General features: G+C 52.1%; 1 protein-coding gene across 11 annotated transcripts in view; it reads right to left on the bottom strand.

Moving 5' to 3' along the window:
- The window catches only part of NR2C2 (nuclear receptor subfamily 2 group C member 2), a 107580-nt gene that overhangs the window by 13230 nt on the left and 76194 nt on the right, over window positions 1–18156 (bottom strand). For 10 of the 11 annotated variants that reach the window (XM_075004994.1, XM_075004995.1, XM_075004990.1 and 7 more), the window contains 3 exons: window positions 14360–14499; window positions 2867–3004; window positions 652–757 (listed from right to left, as the gene is read on the bottom strand). In XM_075004994.1, the coding sequence (XP_074861095.1) occupies window positions 652–757; window positions 2867–3004; window positions 14360–14499 (384 nt within the window). Of the gene's footprint in view, window positions 1–651; window positions 758–2866; window positions 3005–12033; window positions 12772–14359; window positions 14500–18156 lie in introns of those variants that run through there. The other variant, XM_075005001.1, reaches the window with a different exon arrangement.

The raw sequence follows: 18156 nt of genomic DNA, 5'->3' as shown, positions 1-18156 counted from the left end.
AAATCTGGCTTTTTTATGCATTCAGCTTCCCTCATTCTTTACTAGAAAGTATAACTGCATAGGAGAAGATTTTTATTTTTCAGTGGTGCAATTCACTTCACAGGCATAAAGCCACAGTAATTTAGAAACAAAGGAAATTCTGTGCAACCAACATTTCAGACAAATGTCCTTGGAAATTAGAAATGGAATAAAAAACCAAAAACAAATATAAGTAGAATTTCTTCTAATAATGAGCTAAATGGGCTTAACTACTACTCTCCATTTAAATCTTGGTGTTTATAGGTTGGCAATTTCCGGATGCATAAAACTTAACAAACATACCTGTTAAACTTTAAAATGTCAGGACTTGATTCAGCCCTTTTATATGATCTCAGATTCTGTTTGGCTGTTCTAACTTAAAATAATAAGAACCTGCCCCAAACACTCCCTCCCACACACTACCCCAGTCTCTCTCAAATGAAAAAAAAATGTAGGCGGTCAATCCTGCTTCTTGCCATATTTAAATTAAACCTGTCTGCTTTTATAAATGTGCAAATGAGGACTTCAATCTTTTATCTGAGTCCTCACATAACTAAAATTTGACAACATTTTTAGTGTCTTTATACTTCAATCACTGCTCATTCAATTATTCAGGGTATCAAAAATAAATACCTATAAGTATCTTCTGGATAGGTTTTCTGAACATAGTCTTGTAACTCCATCTGTGCCTTCTCCTGGAATTTTTCTATTTGGCTTGAACTTGTCAGACCAGGGTGATCTAAAGAAAGAAAACATTTCCAAATATCTATGGTTTCACCATAAAATGAGACATGAGTACTTACAAAGTAGCTTCCACTTAATTTCATTCATCTCTTCCTCCTTGGGTACCATCCTTGATATGTTAGTTACTGTAAGGCAAATCTTATCAAATCCCAAAAAAAACCATTCTAAGATGATGTACGTTCTTTTAAAAGACATGACTAGATATGTTATTAAATGAATGATTTGCAAACTCATGTATTAGACAACACAATGTTATTTATGTACATATGTTTAATATGATTTTTATGAGTCGTGTAATATGAATAGACATTTCTCATTAATAAATAGGATGATGCTCTAACTGGACTTTCGCCTCACTGTTGGTTTAATACATGCAGTTGGCTAAAATTTAATTCCTGGATTTAGGGTTAGTGCTCTCAATTTTCCTTCTGCAGGCAGCTGTGCCCACAAAACTGGGAGAACTTCCAATTCTGAGTGTACATCAACTATTGATGGGGATTATTAGGCTATAGGGTGGCCAGCTTTTTTGAGGACAGATTTTCAATCCTACATTTGTTTATACTCTCTCTCATTTCAAATATGTTCCCCTCTGTTGTTTGAACAAACTAAGCAGAATAACCAATCTCTTGCTTTCAAGATTTTTTTTAACTTCCAAACCTTCACTGGATTGTGTTGCTTTAGTTCCAGAAGCTTTCAGGTTCTCACTGAGCAGTCAATGTTCAGCAGGACAGAAAATGCCATAAGTATGGCTATGCCAAAACTTCTTCAACAACAGGCTCAGAGGGCAACAGGTGTCATGTCCATCCTTGCTCTCCCTTGAGGACTGCAGCAGGCCTATTCTTGGAATCTTACAGTGTGGCCTACTGCACAGAAATTGAACTGGGACTCAGGAGACCTACGTTCTGTTTCCACTCTGCCGATACTGTAATGGCTGACCAGAGGCAAGTTACTTCACCTCCCTGGGTGCAGTTTCTCCATTGGTAAAATTGTGAGAATGAAACTTACCTTCTTGTAAAGAGCTTTGAGATAAGCTGAAGAAATACTCATAAGAGCTTTGTGTATTATTATCATTAGTACTACAGAAAAATCCAAAACTCTGTGAGAAAGTCCCCAAGGCAACAGCTCAAGACCCTACAATAATCTAATTAAAACAATTTCTTAAGAGTAAATAGAGAAAACTACTAAAGGAGGGGGAAAAAGGGGCTTACATGGCATCTTTAGCCTGAATACAATGTCCGCGAACATGTTAACAACTCTTCTTCAGCCTATCATTTTGTATTTTGATATACCTATGGACACTACTGCAAATGTGCTCTCTCTGAGGAAATCCTCATATCTCAGACACAATAGTTCTTGTGCTAATTGTCCTTGTTAATAAACTGGTGGGGATGAGGAGTGATAGTGTGTTTACTGGAGGATGTATCCAAACAATAAGACATCATCAACTCACATCTGCATCTTCTACCCTCTTTTGGATATTCTTAATAAAAGAATGTTAACACTGGAACAAATACCTTTCAGTCATTTATAGCCAGAGGATATATTTCCCCTTACTATTGTTACTATTAATTATATTCCATATTACACAAAAACTGACAAATGCACAGTCATCTGTCACACATGCCTACTTCCAATACTGACATGACCTACACACAGAGGAGGAATTGGAAATGGATAGCTCAGCTTTATGCCATGGTGGGATCCCTTTATACCATGATAATCCTGAATTGCACTGACTAATGTAGCTTTCAGGTTTCTTTGTGCTGTCAGAATATCACAAAGCAGTTTGGAAAAGTGCTGGACAACTGAGACGCTGGCCTTTAAATGTTTATAAGTCTGTATAAAACATGTAGAATTTCTAGAGTCTTAAATCAATTACATATGGTGCTCCCAAAGTTATTTTAAAGGGATTACTGATGATAAAGTCCAGTAGCATGGTGAGATATTTTATGAACAACTAAGAAGAACTGTCTTTGTTACTGGATAGCTGAGTCTTAAAAAAAAATCTGCTGGTGCCAAAAGATTAATATTTTTTAAGTTCATCATCTGAACTGCAGTTAGAAACACATGAAAAAGTCATTAAAATGGTTGTCAGATAACTTACCAGGGCTGAAGAGGACTATAGCTTTAAGGTATGCATATTCATATCCATCAATATCAAGCTTGGCCATGCTGTTACAGAACTCCTGAAGTTTCCAGATGTGTTCCATAACTTGCTTTATTCTGTCTCCAGAAAGCTTATCTACAAACAGACACCACATACTCTCTTAAGGGAGTTCAAATATATTTGAAAAATGAACAAAACCAACAGCCATCCCCTTTATAGAATTAGTTCAAATGAAATTTTAAACCATTTAAAACTGCCTATAAACTTTTTTAACCATTTATATATATTGTGGATGAATGAATACCCACAAAAGCAAGCATCAAGACATAACAGATTAGATGGGCAGTAGTGACAAACAACAAAACATTTTTCCACAAAAGTTTGCCAATATATCTAAAGCTAACCTGCAACACCCATATTATTTCATTGATGGGTCTCTCCTACGCAGAACGTGCTGAATGGTGCTGTTCGTTAAACAGGAGTTTTGGGGAGGTGGACAAAAATGAGAGATTAGGTGCAGACTAACACATTTTTTTTATTGTACCTTGTGACCCAGACAAGAATCAGTTTGTTCATCCATAAGTGAAAGGCTAATGTAATATGACTGTGCCACTGTTTTCCAAATCTGTTCCTTTAGAATTAAACTGTTCACTGTAACCTTTTCCCCCTTTTGTGGAGCAGATTTACTCTCTTGCACACAGGTTAATTCTTCAGTCTTTCATTTTACCATGCACTTTCTGTTGACTTCATCTCCTCTCTGTTTTAAAAAAAAAACCTCAGGGGTTTATCGGGAGCCAATACAGAATATACAAAATCCTGACCCTTTTGTGCATGGCCCTCACATACACTGCAGAATTACATCAGTTGTATTGTATCTAAAGGCTCACCACACTATGGAAGAACCCATCCAAGAAAAATTATCTTTATTAATGAGGGTAAATCATTTGAGATTTCCCTCTCATTAACTCTGATTATTTTCTGCTGTCACCTTTAAACTCAAACTATGTTTTCATTGTTTGGTATTTACTCAGTTTTATGTAGATTTTTAAAATGCATTATCTTTGTACCTGCATCCTGGTACTAATCCTTGCTAGTTTCATGACATATGTAGTATTCTGTAATTTGCTGGCTACATATACATCTGGTTTCTTCTACTTCTGTAAGTAAACATAAAGTGTATTTGCAGACTTCAGGTTGTCAGTATTGACTTTTTTTTCCTAAAGATAAAATGATTTCCCCTATTTATAAAAACAGAAAAAGTTACTCATATCAATCATATTACTTTGCATAATCCTCCCTGTAAAAAAGGCAGCTGTTCCAGATCATCCTATGTTTTAGAGATAAAAATGAGCAGATTAACACAGAATCAAAAAATATACATATCTTCTCAAGGATGTGAGAAGGCAGTTTGTTTTGAGCTTTCTGATACAACTTTGTGACACAGCCATTAATCATTATTTAAGTATTTATATTTTGTCAAGGTAGTATATTTGCACTAGTAATTGTGCAGTGTTGGTCAGCAACTAGTCCGCAACTAATCTGCCTAGTCCTGCCATGAGGGAAGGGGACTGGACTTGATGACCTCTTGAGGTCCCTGCCAGTTCTCGTATTCTATTAACTATTTCCAAAGTGTAACTGTAACCAACTTGTAGTATGTGTACGGGGGAGAATATTTCATCACCTCCAGCAACGAAAAATGCCCACATGAAATTCTAGCATGGGAAGAAAACTCTATCGCTGTTTCTACACAGGCAAGATCTTCTGGAAGAACAGTGCCTACTTGTGGAAGATCTAAGGAGCGTCTACACATGCAAGGTGCTCTTCCGCAAGAAATCCGGAAGAAGTTGCCCCCTCTTCTAGGCCGTTTCTACACAGGGAAGATCTTCTGGAAGAATGGTGCCTTCTTCCGGACGATCTGTGGAGCTTCTACACATGTAAGATGCTCTTTCGGATTTCTTCTGGAAGAAGCCATGTGTAGATGCTCCTGGACTGCTTCTTCCAGAAAAAGCAGTCCTCCATGGCGGCAGCCTGCTGGAGAGCAGGGCTGCTCTAGACACCCCCAGCAAGCCTCTATGGTCCCCAGGTCCTTGCAGCCTTTAAAGCTGCAAGGACCCGGAGACCCTGTGGCAGGAAGCTGAGAGTGTGAGACAGGCAACATGTGCAGAGCTACCTGCCACACTCCCCCAAGGCTCCGCAGCACCCAGCAAGTCCCGACCCGCAGGGACGGCTAGTTGCCCAGTACTCTGCACCGCCCAGGGAAGCCCCAAAAACCCGGACGAGGGGAGCCAGGACCCCGAACAGGCTCCAAAATGAAGGGCCCCTCCTGGACTGAACCAGAGCTCCAGGACCTCCTGGGGCTCTGACGTGACGAGGATGTCCTCCGGGACACCAGTGGGCACCGGAGGCACGCCCCCAGCCTTTGCCCACCTAGCCCAGGGCCTGGCTGCCTGTGGCCACCCCTCCCGGACACCGGAACAAGTGCAGTACAAAGTGAAGGAGCTGTGGCAGGAGTACATGCGGGCCCGGGACAGCATCTGCAGATCTGGCCGTGCCCCCACCAGCTACCCTTTCTGGCTGCAGATGATGCCTCTCCACCCCACGTCACCATGGAGACAGCTGCAACTGAGCCTCCTGCTGCACTGGAGGAGGGGCACGAGGGACCTGCCACCGTAGAGATCCCATCTGATGTGGAGTCCACAGACGGGTCCCTCGTCATTGCGGTGCCCTCCACCGCCGGCAGTCAGGTCCCCTCCAGTTGGGCATCACCTGACATATACGAGGCCACCTAAGTGCCCACAGTGGAAAAGCACGGTGGGGGGAGGGGGACACCTGGGTCCCAGCCCCAGGCCCTGAAGCCTGTCCCTGGTCAGGACCTAGGGCACACCCATGCCTACGAGCAGCTCCCAGCTCCCTCTCCCATGAAGCGCCCCCTGTGCATGCTGAGGCCCCCTCCAGGCAGCAGAGCTGCATCCAGACCCCCCACAGCGGAGCTCCCCCCAGCCCACAAGTCCATTGCTAGGGTGGGCCACTGTGGATAGCACCCTGGCTCTGGCATCATGCCCCAGGGGCCGCCGTGGTGAGTGCACGCATGCCCGCACAGCAGCCTCCCCTGGCACATGCCCATCACATGGGTCTGTGGAGGGGGTAACCAGATGGGGAGACTGGGTCCATGCCACCCAGGTCCCAGATGTGGTACTGACCCCCCTTACCCCCACCCTCTCTCTCTCTCTCTCTCAACAGCAGTACCACCTGAGGGCCGGGGCAGCCAGACGAGGAGCCCGGGGCCCACCAGCCCCATCCAGGCCGGAGGACCCAGCAGCCCACCATCTGGGCCTGCACCAGCCCCCACTGTGCGGCAGCCACCGGTGCGCTGGATCTGCCGCAGCCACCACAAGGAAGAGGCTGCAGCCTACAAAGCAGCCCTCCGCCAGCAGAACACCCTCGCTGAAAGACGTCTGGCCCTCGACGAGGCTGAGCTCCAGTGGAGGCGGGACACTTGGGGGGAGGTGGTGGGAATGTTCTGCACAGTGTGCAGGGCCCTAGCAGGCCAGCCCCCAGCCCCCTCAGCTGCCCCACCTGCAGTCCCCCCGGCTGTCCCTCCTGTAGTGTTCCCTGAGGCCCCCGCTATTGCCCCCCTTGAGCCCCTCCCCACTGCCCCCCCTGCATTCCCCCCAGCTCCCCTGCTGGGCCCTCAGCTGCTCCTGTGCCCCCAGCCCATGACCCTGAGGCCCTGGCCGCCCTATTGCCCCCGGGTCTGCCCGATGCTGCACTGAGGGACCTCGCACCATGGATTGTGGCCATGGTGGGCCCTGTGAAGGGTCACCTGAGCTACAACCCACTCCCCTCCGCTGAGGCTGGGCAGGATGCTGACCAGCCCTACCTACCAGTGCTGCCAGCCCCACCTGCCAGTGCTGCCAGCCCCATCAGCGCCCCGCAGGGGACCGCACACCCAGTGTGGGAGGGGCGCCTGTGGGCAGTGGGGCTTGCGGCCTTCCACCCCATCCCTTGATAAGGGCCCCCCACTATTCCTACCACAGTCCCCATCCAGGTGTAGGTGCCCCTGCCCCCTTACCCCCATATATATAGTTCACTCCCTATCAGGTTTTGGTTGTTACTTTTATTATTCATTATTTACTATTTACATTTTTCACGTTGGGAATGGTTCAGGGTTAAATATATGATAGCATTCGGCACCCCGTGTCCCTGATTACTGTGGGTGAGGGTGAGGGGGGTTGGGGGGTGTGCACATGGGGGGGTGTAGGGGGTGCCTGTGGAGAGGGGTGCAGGGATTAGTAGTCCCCTCGAGTGAATGCCTCCTGGATCCGGAGCCCATCACGGTCAAGCCACCGGTCGGGGGCCGCAGCAGGCTGCTGGTAGCAGGGGGCCAAGCTCTGCCATCCAGCCCTGGGGCAGGGTCCCCTCACGTGCCTCAATGAGGTTGTGGAGCATGCAGCAGGCGGCCATGACCTGCAGGACGTTCTCCACCCCCACATCGAGGCGTGTGAGGAGACACCTGAACTGCACCTTCAGACTGCCAAAAGCACTTGACAGGATACCGGGCCCATGTGAGCCAGGCATTAAAACAGCTCCTGGGAGGGTGTAGGGTGGCTGGTGTATGGGCGCATGAACCAGGGCTGGAGTGGGTAGGCTGGGTCACCCATGAGGCAAAGAGGCATCATGACATCCCCGATGGCACGCTCCCGCCGGGCCACGAATATGCCGGCCTCCATCCTGAGGAACGGGGCGGAATTCCGCAGGATCTACACATCATGTGGCCTGCCTGGCCAGCTGACAAGTGTCCGTGAACTTCCCAGGGGCGTCCACCACAGCCTGGAGCACAATGGAGTGGTACCCCTTGCGGTTGATGTATTGGCCACCACTGTGGTCTGGGGCCCTGATGGGAATACGTGTCCCGTTGATCACGCCAAAGCACTGAGTGAACCCGAGTGCGGTGAAGTCCTCAACAACTGCATCCAGGTCTCGATGCTCACCAGCTGCTGCAGCAGCACGTGGTTGATGGCCCTCATGACCTGCAGGGGAATGGGCGCACTCGTGGGCATACGCAGAAGAGTCCCTGTCCCCCTCCCCTTTCACTCCCTCCCTCCCGGCCCCCCCCGCTTCTGAGGGACTCCTCTGGCAGCGGCCATGTGGTATCCCTTCTGAGCTAGGCCTGCCCCCCCCCACCCCCTCTCAGCCCTACTCCCTCCCAATCAGCGCCTGAGGTCTCCCGAGCCCACCGGCCTGCTCCCTCCCTCCCTCCCACCGGTGGGGCAGGGCTTACCTGGAGGATGACAGCCCCGACGACGGTGGATGTGCCCACCCTGAACTGCTGCCCAGTAGATAGGTAGCTGTCCGGGGTAGCCAATTTCCAGATGGCGATGGCCATGTGCTTCTCTGGGGAGAGGGCCGGCTTCATCCAGGTATCCTGGCGTTGTAGCACGGGGGCGAGCCAGCTGCAGATCTTGAGGAGAAAGTCTCTTTCTTCATCCGCAGGTTCTGCAGCCAGCAGTCGTTGTCCCACTCCCCCATGACGACCCTGCGCCATCAGTCCGTGCTGATAGCATGGGTCCAGACGCTGGACTGGTCGGAGGAGGCCTGGCAGGGGTGGTGGGGGTGCAGGACCCATGGGCCTGGGCCTCTGCCTCCACAGAAGACTGAGAAGGGTGGCCAAGAGGATGGCTAGCTTGCGGGTGAGGGCAAGCCTGCTGTTCTGCGGCTGCTGGGGGTCCAGGCCTGCTGGTCTGTGGGCTCTGGACAAGGACTTGGGTCTGGCTGGCTGGGGACAGAGTTGGCTGGCCTCAGCAGCGTTTGCAGGGAAGGGCTTTTTGGGTGGAGCCCTTTGAAGGACCGTGTGGCTGGTGGACCCGGAAGGGCTCCCTGGCTGTGTGACCCCTTCCTGTGCTGTTTCCTGCCCCTGTTCTTCCAGAAGAGTGCCATTGCATGTGTAGATACACTCTTCCGGAAGAAGGAGTGGCTCTTTCGAGGTCCTATTTGATGTGTAGAAGCACTCTTTTGGAAGAAGATCTTCCAGAAGATCTCTTCCGGAATATCTTCTTCCAGAAAAAGGGCCATGTGTGGAAAGGACCCTGGATTCTGTGCTCCACTTCAGAATCAGGAAGAAGGCCTTCTTCCAGAAGAATCTTCTGGAAGAAGGCATGCGTAGACGTTCCTGGACTGCTTCTTCCAAAAGAAGTGGTTCTCCATGACGATAGCCTGCTGGAGAGTGGGGCTGCTCTAGACACCCCCAGCGGGCCTCTATGGTCTCCTGTAGCTGGAAGATTGAGAGTGAGAGACAGGTAGCATGTGCAGGGCTGCCTGCCACACTCCCCTGAGGCCCTGCAGTGCCCAGCGAGTCCCGACCTGCAGAGATGGCCAGCAGGCCACCACCCCACACTGCTCAGGGGAGCCCCAGGAACCCAGCCGAGGGCAGCCAAGACCCCGACCGGGCTCCAAAACGGAGAGTCCCCTCCTGGACTGAGCCAGAGCTCCAGGACCTTCTGGGGCTCTAGTGCAATGAGGAGGTCCTCTGGGACACCAGCGGGCACTAGAGGAATGCCCCAGCTTTCACCCACATTGCCCAGGGCCTGGCTGCCTGTGGCCACCCCTCCCGGACACCAGAACAAATGAGGTGTAAGGTGAAGGATCTGCGGCAGGGGTACATGTGGGCCTGGGACAGCACCTGCAGATCCTGCCATGCCCCTGCCAGCTGCCCCTTCTACTGGGAGCTTCAGGACCTCCTGTCTGCGGATGACACCTCCCCACCCCGCGCCACCATGCAGACAGCTGCACCCAAGCCCCCTGCCGCCCCAGAGGAGAAGGAGAAGGGACCCGCCACTGTGGATGTCCCATTTTATGGGGAGTCCACAGACGAATCCCTTGTCATCGCGCTGCCCTCCACCGCCAGCAGCCAGACCCCCTCCAGTCGGACATCACTCAACATATATGAGGTGACCTGGGGTAAGTGCACATAGTGGCAAAGCACAGCGGGGGGAGGGGGACACCCGGGCCCCAGCCCTGGGCCCCGAAGCCCTAAAGCCCGTCCCCAGTCAGGGCCCAGGGCGCACCCAGGCCTGAAGGCAGCACCCAGTTCCCTCTCCCATGGAGCACCCCCTGAGTGTGCTGAGGCTCCCCTGGGCAGCATAGCTGCATCAGGAACCCCCCACAGCCAAGTCCCCCACAGCCCACAAGACATTTGCCAGCGTGGGCCACCATGGACAGCGCCCTGGCCCAGGCATCATGCCTCAGGGGCTGCCATGGTGAGTGCACGCAAGACCGCATGGTGGCCTCCCTGCCACATGTCCGTCCCGTGGGTCCATGGAGGGGGTAACCAGCTGGGAAGACTGCGGCCATGCCACCCATGTCCCAGATATGGCACTGACTCCCCCCTCTACCCGCACCCTCTGTCTCTCTTAACAGTGGCAGCATCCAAGTCCGGGGCAGCCACATGAGAAGCTTGGGGCCTGCCAGCTCCATCCAGGCCGGAGGACCCAGCAGCCCACCAGTTGGGCCCGCACCAACCCCCACTGCATGGTGGCCATGGGTGCACTGGACTAGATGTAGCCACCGTGAAGACGAGGTTGCGGCCTACACTGTGTCCCTCCGCCACCAGAACACCCTTGCCGAAAGGCAGCCAGCCCTCGATGAGGCCAAACTGCAGTGGAGGCGGAACACATGGAGGGAGGTGGTGGGGATGCTCCGCACCGTGTGTGTGGTGCCCTAGTGGGCCAGCCCCCAGCCGGTCCCCCCGCAGCACCCCGCCAAGGCCCACCCTGCTCTCCCCTCCAAGGCCCACCCTGCTGTCACCCCCCTGCTGCCTCATCCTGCATTCCCCCCCACTGGTCCCTCAGCTGCTCCCATCCCCCCAGCCCATGACCGCGAGGCCCTGGCCGCCCTACTGCCCTCGGGCCTGTGTGATGCTGCACTAAGGAACCTCACAGCATGGCTTGTGGCCACGGTGGGACCCATGGAAGGGTCCCCCGATCCACAACCCACCCCTCTCAGGCCCCTCCACTGAGGTTGGGCCAGGTGCTGACCGGCCCTACCTGCTGGTGCTTCTGGCCCCATCAATGCCCCACAGGGGACTGTGCACCTGGGGTGGGAGGGGCATCTGCAGGCACCAGGGCTTGCAGCCTTCCACCTCATCCCTTGATTAGGGCTCCCACCATTCCTGCCCCAGTTCCTGTCCAAGTTTAAGTACCCCTGCCCCCTTACTCCAATGTATATAGTTCACTCCATATGAGGTTTTGGTCATTATTTTTATTATTCCTTATTTACTACTTACGTTGGTCACTGCTGTTAAAGGTTGAGGGTTAAATACACATTTACATTTTGCACCCCTTGGCTACGTCTACACGTGAAGCCAACATCAAAATAGCTTATTTCGATGTAGCAACATCAAAATAGGCTATTTCAATGAGTAACGTCTACACGTCCTCCAGGGCTGGCAACGTCGATGTTCAACTTCGACGTTGCGCAGCACCACATCGAAATAGGCGCAGCGAGGGAACGTCTACACGCCAAAGTAGCACACATCGAAATAAGGGTGCCAGGCACAGCTGCAGACAGGGTCACAGGGCGGACTCAACAGCAAGCCGCTCCCTTAAAGGGCCCCTCCCAGACACAGTTGAACTAAACAACACAAGATACACAGAGCCGACAACTGGTTGCAGACCCTGTGCCTGCAGCATGGATCCCCAGCTGCCGCAGCAGCAGCCAGAAGCCCTGGGCTAAGGGCTGCTGCCCACGGTGACCATAGAGCCCCGCAGGGGCTGGAGAGAGAGCATCTCTCAACCCCTCAGCTGATGGCCGCCATGGCGGACCCCACTATTTCGAAATTGCGGGACGTGCAACGACTACACGGTCCCTACTTCGACGTTGAACGTCGAAGTAGGGCACTATTCCTATCCCCTCATGGGGTTAGCGACTTCGACGTCTCGCTGCCTAACGTCGAAGTAAACTTCGAAATAGCGCCCGGCGCGTGTAGCCGTGACGGGAGCTATTTCGAAGTTAGTGCCGCTACTTCGAAGTAGCGTGCACGTGTAGACATGGCCCTTGTGTCCCTGATTACTGTGAGGGAGGGTGGGAGGCGGGGGGGGGGGTGTGGGGTGTGCACGGGGGGGCGAGAGTTTAGTGGTGGCCTGTGGGGAGGTGTGCGGGGGTTAGTATTCGCCTTGGCTGAATGCCTCCCGAAGCACCTCCCAGATCTGGAGCCGTCATGGTCAAGCCTCCTGTCAGGTGCTGCAGTGGGCTGCTGGTAGAGGGGGGCCAGCTCCACCATACATCCCTGAGGCAGGGTCCCCTCAAGTGCCTCGATGAGGTTGTGGAGCACACAGCAGGCGGCCACGACCTGCAGGATGTTCTCCACCCCCACATCGAGGCGTGTGAGGAGACACCTGAACTGTGCCTTCAGACTGTTGAAAGCGCACTCGATGGGATACCGGGCCCATGTGAGTCGGGTGTTAAACAGCTCCTTGGAGGGCATGAGGTGGCCCGTGTATGGGCGCATCAACCAGGGCTGGAGTGGGTAGGCCGGCTCGCCCGTAAGGCATCACGACATCCCCGATGACACACTCCTACTGGGACACAAATGTCCCAGCCTCCATCCTGTGGAACAAGGCAGAATTCCACAGGATCCGCGCATCATGTGCCCTGCCTGGCCAACTGACATAAATGTCTGTGAACTTCCCACAGGCGTCCACCACCACTTGGAGCACGATCGAGTGGCATCCCTTGTGGTTGATGCATCAGCTGCCACTGTGGTCCAGGGCCCTGATGGGGATATGCGTCCCATTGATCGCCCCGAACCACTGGGGGAACCCAAGCGCAGTGAAGCCCTCGACTGCATCCAGGTCCCTGATGTGCACCAGCCACCGCACCAGCACGTGGTTGATAGCCTTCATGACCTGCAGGAGAACGGGAACAGGTGCACTCATGGGCGTATGTAGAGGGGTCCCTGTCCTCTTCCCCTCCCACCCCCTCCCTCTCTACCAGGGCCTCCCTGCTGGGGGAGCCCTCCAGCAGCAGCCATGCGATATCCCCTCTGAGCTAGGCCTGCCCGTCCTCCCAGCCCTGCCCCCTCTGGATTGGCGCCTGGGGTCCTCCAAGCCTGCTGGCCCTCTCCCTCCCGCCGGTGGGGCAGGAGCTGGGGCTGGGATTACCTGGAGTATGACAGCCCCAATGGTGGATGTGCCCACCCCGAACTGCTGCCTGATGGATCAGTAGCTGTCCGGAGTGGCCAATTTCCATATGGTGATGGCCATGTGCTTTTCCAGGGAGAGGGCCGGCCTCATCCAGGTATCCTGGAATCGTAGCATGGGGGCAAGCCAGGTGCAGATCTCGAGGAAAGTCTCTTTCTTCATCTGCAGGTTTTGCAGCCAGAGGTCATCGTCCCCCTCCCCCATGACTACCCTGTCCCAGCAGACCATGCTGGTGGCGTGGGTCCAGACACACTGGACCAGCAGGAGGGGGCCCAGCAGGGGCAGTGGGAGGTCAGGACCCATGGGCCTGGGCCTCTGTCTCCACAGGAGGTTGAGGAGGGTGGCCAGGAGGACAGCTAGCCTGTGGGCAAGCCTGATGTCCTGTGGCTGCTGGGGTCCATGCCAGATGGTTGGCAGGCGCTGGACAGAGATCTGGGTCTGGCTTGCTGGGCACAGACATGGCTGGCCTCAGCAGCATTTGCAGGGAGGGGCTGTTTGGGTGGGGCCCTTTAAAGGGCCATGTGGCCAGCCTGGAAGGGCTCACTGGCTGTGCGACCCAGTCCTCATTGTTTCCTGCCTGTTCTTCTGGAAGAGTGTCAGTGCATGTGTAGATACACTCTTCTGGAAGAGATCTTCTGGAAGATCATCTTCTGGAAACAGTGCCATGTGTAGAAACAGCCTATGATGGGCACCCTACAGCACTTCCTTTAAATTTTTCTGTGTAGTGGGCAGAGTTTATCCAATATCATTAGAAATCTGCCGGACATGGAAGATAGTCTATGCTAAAACCTTGAATCAGCACATTCCAGTCCCCTTTTAAGCTTCCTGGACTCCTGTTTTGCCTCTGCACTGCTAGAGACCCGTGAGTGGTGGCTTCCTTTGGAACACTCCATAAAAGCAATTCACAGAAAAGTTAACATACACTCTACATACATCAGTTTTTTTGTAGACTCAGCCGGGTAAAAAGGAGCAAGGGAGGAAGGAGAGATACTGTGTGTGTCTCCTCTAGCCATGGCCCCGCTCCAGGCATGGATCTCTAAACCTAAGGAGACCTCTTTGTGACGCTGGTGACTTTAATTCCCACCTCTTATGCAGGAATAGTTACAGGTGGAAGGTTCCTTTTGGTCTTGGCTAAGGGGGGGTGGGGTGGGGAACAACAACCATTCCACCTTAGAAAATACTTTGTGGGGAAAAAAAATATACAGACACAAGTTTTTAACTCTTTACTGCTGAAAATAGCACATGCCTGCATATCTTGTATGGGTATCATGTGCCTAATATCAAGCTTACGTACCTTCCTGTATGCTGTTCTGCAGATGGTTGACAATAGCTGCTAGGATAGTAGACAGACTCATCACCTGTGCACATTGTGCAAGGCCTAAAGTAAACAGCTCGTTCCAGCAGGCACGAACGAGGCTTGTGTTACAGTCCTGTCTATAAAGACACAAATCAAACAAACAATTCTAGCAACTCTTAAACTCATGTTGGTAGTATCCTATAGTCTGCATGCGTAAAATTATGGTTACAACAATAACAACAGTATTCCCGGAACTTCAGTAACAAGCAAATATTGAAAAATTACAGGAATTTTAATAAGCAAAAGCAGCATTTGAGGGTGAGAAATTATTAAGTATCTAGAAAAAGCAGATTCTACTACTTAGAGTTGCCAAGTTATATGTCCAAAAACAATCATTTGCTTTTGATTCAATTTCACAACACAGCATCATCACCCTCTAATATGTCAGGTATTATCATAATCAGTCTTCTTGTTTTCCATATTCTGCAAAATGTACAAAAAAAACTACGTATAGTCTCTGCATTTTAAATCAAGCATGTGGCCTGATCAAAATTTATTTTTTGGGGGAAAGGCAGGGGGCCCACACTACATGTTTATAAAGTAAGTGCACAACCCCCTCTCCCCTGCTGTGTGAAGCCCCCTGCAGATCTCAAAGCGCTCTTCTGCCCCTCCAGCATTTGTTCAGGAGTTTACACAACAGCCAGCCTCAGCTTCAAGAGATTTTTTACGAAATTCCCTAGGGGAGCCCAGCCAAGCCAAGGAAGGGCCAATAGCAGGAGGCTCAGAGATCAAAGCTTCCTCTGGCTAAGCTCAGCTGCCTCGCAGACCAGCTAGGAGTTCCGGCCTAGCCCAAGCTCCCCTTGGGCTAGTACTGCACAAAACAAAGTAAAAAAGGCAATCTCTGTGCTTGACAAACTGGCCCCCTAAGCAGCTTTCCTAAACATAAGTGAGAACAGGAGGTGTATTCTGGGTTAAAGAGAGGTTACTCACCTGTAGTAACGATGGTTCTTCCAGATGTGTCCCCGTGGGTGCTCCACAATAGGTGTTGGGCTTGCCCGGCGCCACAGATCGGAATTCTCCTAGCAGTTTCTATTGGATTGCGCATGCGCCGACGCGCGCCGCTCCCTTGCGCACTCCCGGCCATGTGCGCGATCCGGTCCCCGCCAGTTCCTTGACCAACTGCCTCGGATGCTCCTGAAAAACACCAGACAGAGATCCAAAGCGGGGAGGATGGGCGGGTGGTGGAGCATCCACAGGGACACATCTCGAAGAACCATCGTTACTACAGGTGAATAACCTCTCTTTCTTCTTCGAGTGGTCCCCGTGGGTGCTCCACAATAGGTGACTACCCAGCAGTAACCCAAGTAAGGAGGTGAGTAATCAATTTATGTGCAGCTTGCCCCCGAAAGGACTGCTGTCAACAGACGGGTATCCTCCTCGAATACCCGATGCAGGGCGTAATGCTTGGCGAAGGTGTCGTAGGATGACCAGGTCGCCGCTCTACAGATGTCTTGTAACGCAATTCCCTTGAAGAAGGCTGTTGATGCCGCCACCGCCCTGGTGGAGTGAGCCCTAGACAGAGCCAGCAAAGAGGTCTTTTGAAGCTTGTAGCACATTTTTATACAGGACACAATGTGCTTCGAAATTCTCTGTGAAGAGAGGCCTTCCCCTTTTGACCTGGGAGCGAGAGACACCAGAAGCCTGTCTGTTTTGTGGAAGGACTTAGTTCTGTCTATGTAGAAGGCCAATGCCCTTCTCACGTCTAGGAGATGTAGGCGCGCCTCCTTGCTGGAGCTGTGAGGCTTCGGGTAAAACGAGGGTAAAACTATTGGTTCGTTAAGATGGAACTCCGAGGAAACTTTTGGAACGAAGGTTGGGTGTAACGGTAAGGTTACTGCCTCCTTTGAGAGTACTGTGCAGGGCGGCATTGCCATCACTGCTGCGAGCTCGCTCACCCTGCGAGCTGACGTAATCGCAAGAAGGAAGGTTGTTTTCATAGTAAGGAGTCGGAGGGGTACCATGGCTAAGGGTTCGAAGGGTGGTCCGGATAGCATGCTGAGCACCAAGTCCAAACTCCACGACGGCGGTAGTGGTTTTCGAGGGGGGTACAGGTTTACCAGCCCCTTCAAGAACCTTGTGATGATAGGTTGGGCGAATACGGTGGGCCCTTCCTCTATATGCCGAAAAGCTGATATAGCAGCGAGGTGGACCTTTATCGAGGATAGAGAAAGCCCGTCTCGTTTGAGGTCCAATAGGTATTCTAGTATTATGGTTATGGGAACGTCGTGGGGAGCTAACTGTTTGGCGGAACACCAGGCTGTAAAGCGTGTCCATTTCTGTTCGTAAGTCCTCCTGGTGGAAGCCCTTTGGCTACACTCCAAGACTTGTTGTACTCCCTCCGTACACGTGCTCTCTAAGGCACTGAGCCATGGATTAACCATGCTTCTACACGTAGTCCCTGAGGGTGCGGGTGCACTATGGACCCCTGAGCCTGCGTGAGTAAGTCCGGTGCCACCGGTAGGGGGAGTGGTGGACGATCCGACATGTGCAGAAGCAAGGGAAACCATGGTTGTCGGTCCCAAGTTGGAACTATGAGTATCATGTGAGCTCTCTCCCTTCTGGCTTTCTGCAGAACCTTGTGGATAAGCGTTGTGGGGGGAAACGCGTAGAGTAGAGGGCCCTTCCATGAAATCATGAATGCATCCCCCAGGGACCCCTGCCCTAATTCCTGCTCTGGAGCAGTATTGGGGACACTTCTTGTTGTACTGGATGGCAAACAAATCGACTTGGGGAAACCCCCATGTACGAAATATGCACCGTAGCAGGTCGGAGAGGATCTGCCATTCGTGCGTGAGTGCGAAGTGCCTGCTCAGCTGATCTGCCTTCACGTTGTGGGTGCCCAGCAAGTACGAGGTTTTCAACGTTATGTTGTTGGCGATGCACCAGTTCCACAATCGGACTGCTTCCGCGCATAGCGCACGGGATCGTGTCCCTCCTTGTCAATTGATGTAGAACATAGTAGAGGTATTGTCGGTATTGATCCCGACTACTTTGCCATGTAGGTATTTCCGAAAACGTCTGCACGCATTGAACACTGTTCTGAGCTCCAGTATGTATATGTGCAGTGTCTGTTCCGCAGGGGACCATAGCCCTTGCGTCACCTTGCTGCCAATGTGCGCTCCCCATCCTATGTGGGAGGCGTCGGTAGTAAGAAAAACAGAAATTTGTGATTGGTGGAAGGGCACCCCCCACTAGCAGATTCTTGGGATTTCCCCACCACGCTAGGGATCTGCGCACTTCCGTCATGGGCGACATTACCCTGTGGACAGTGTGGGATGCCGGTTTGTAAACACTCGCCAGCCAGTGCTGCAGGCTTCGCATGTGTAACCTGGCATTCTGTACCACAAACGTCACTGCCGCCATGTGCCCCAACAGTTGCAGGCACATTAGGACCGGCACCGCAGGGCTGTACGTCATGACTTGCACCAGGGAGTTGATGGCACAGAAGCGGGCGTTGGGCAGATATACTCTTGCTGTGATAGAGTTTATGCGTGCCCCTATGAACTCTATATCTTACGTGGGTTCAGTCCTTGACTTTGTGAGGTTGATAACTAGGCCCAGCGAAGTAAACGTGTTCGCGGTGACACGTATCATGCATAGGACCTCTGCCTTTGAGGCCCCTTTCAGTAGGCAGTCATCCAAATATGGAAAAATAAACACCCCCTGTCTGTGCAGGTAGGCTGATACCACTGCCAGGGTTTTGGTAAAGACTCTGGGTGCCAAGGATAGGCCAA

The sequence above is a fragment of the Carettochelys insculpta genome, chromosome 11 (genome assembly GCF_033958435.1).
Source record: "Carettochelys insculpta isolate YL-2023 chromosome 11, ASM3395843v1, whole genome shotgun sequence".
NCBI classification, from domain to species: domain Eukaryota; kingdom Metazoa; phylum Chordata; order Testudines; family Carettochelyidae; genus Carettochelys; species Carettochelys insculpta.
The sequence above is the reverse complement of the archived record's forward strand: the minus strand, read 5'-3'. Positions and strand labels throughout refer to the sequence as shown.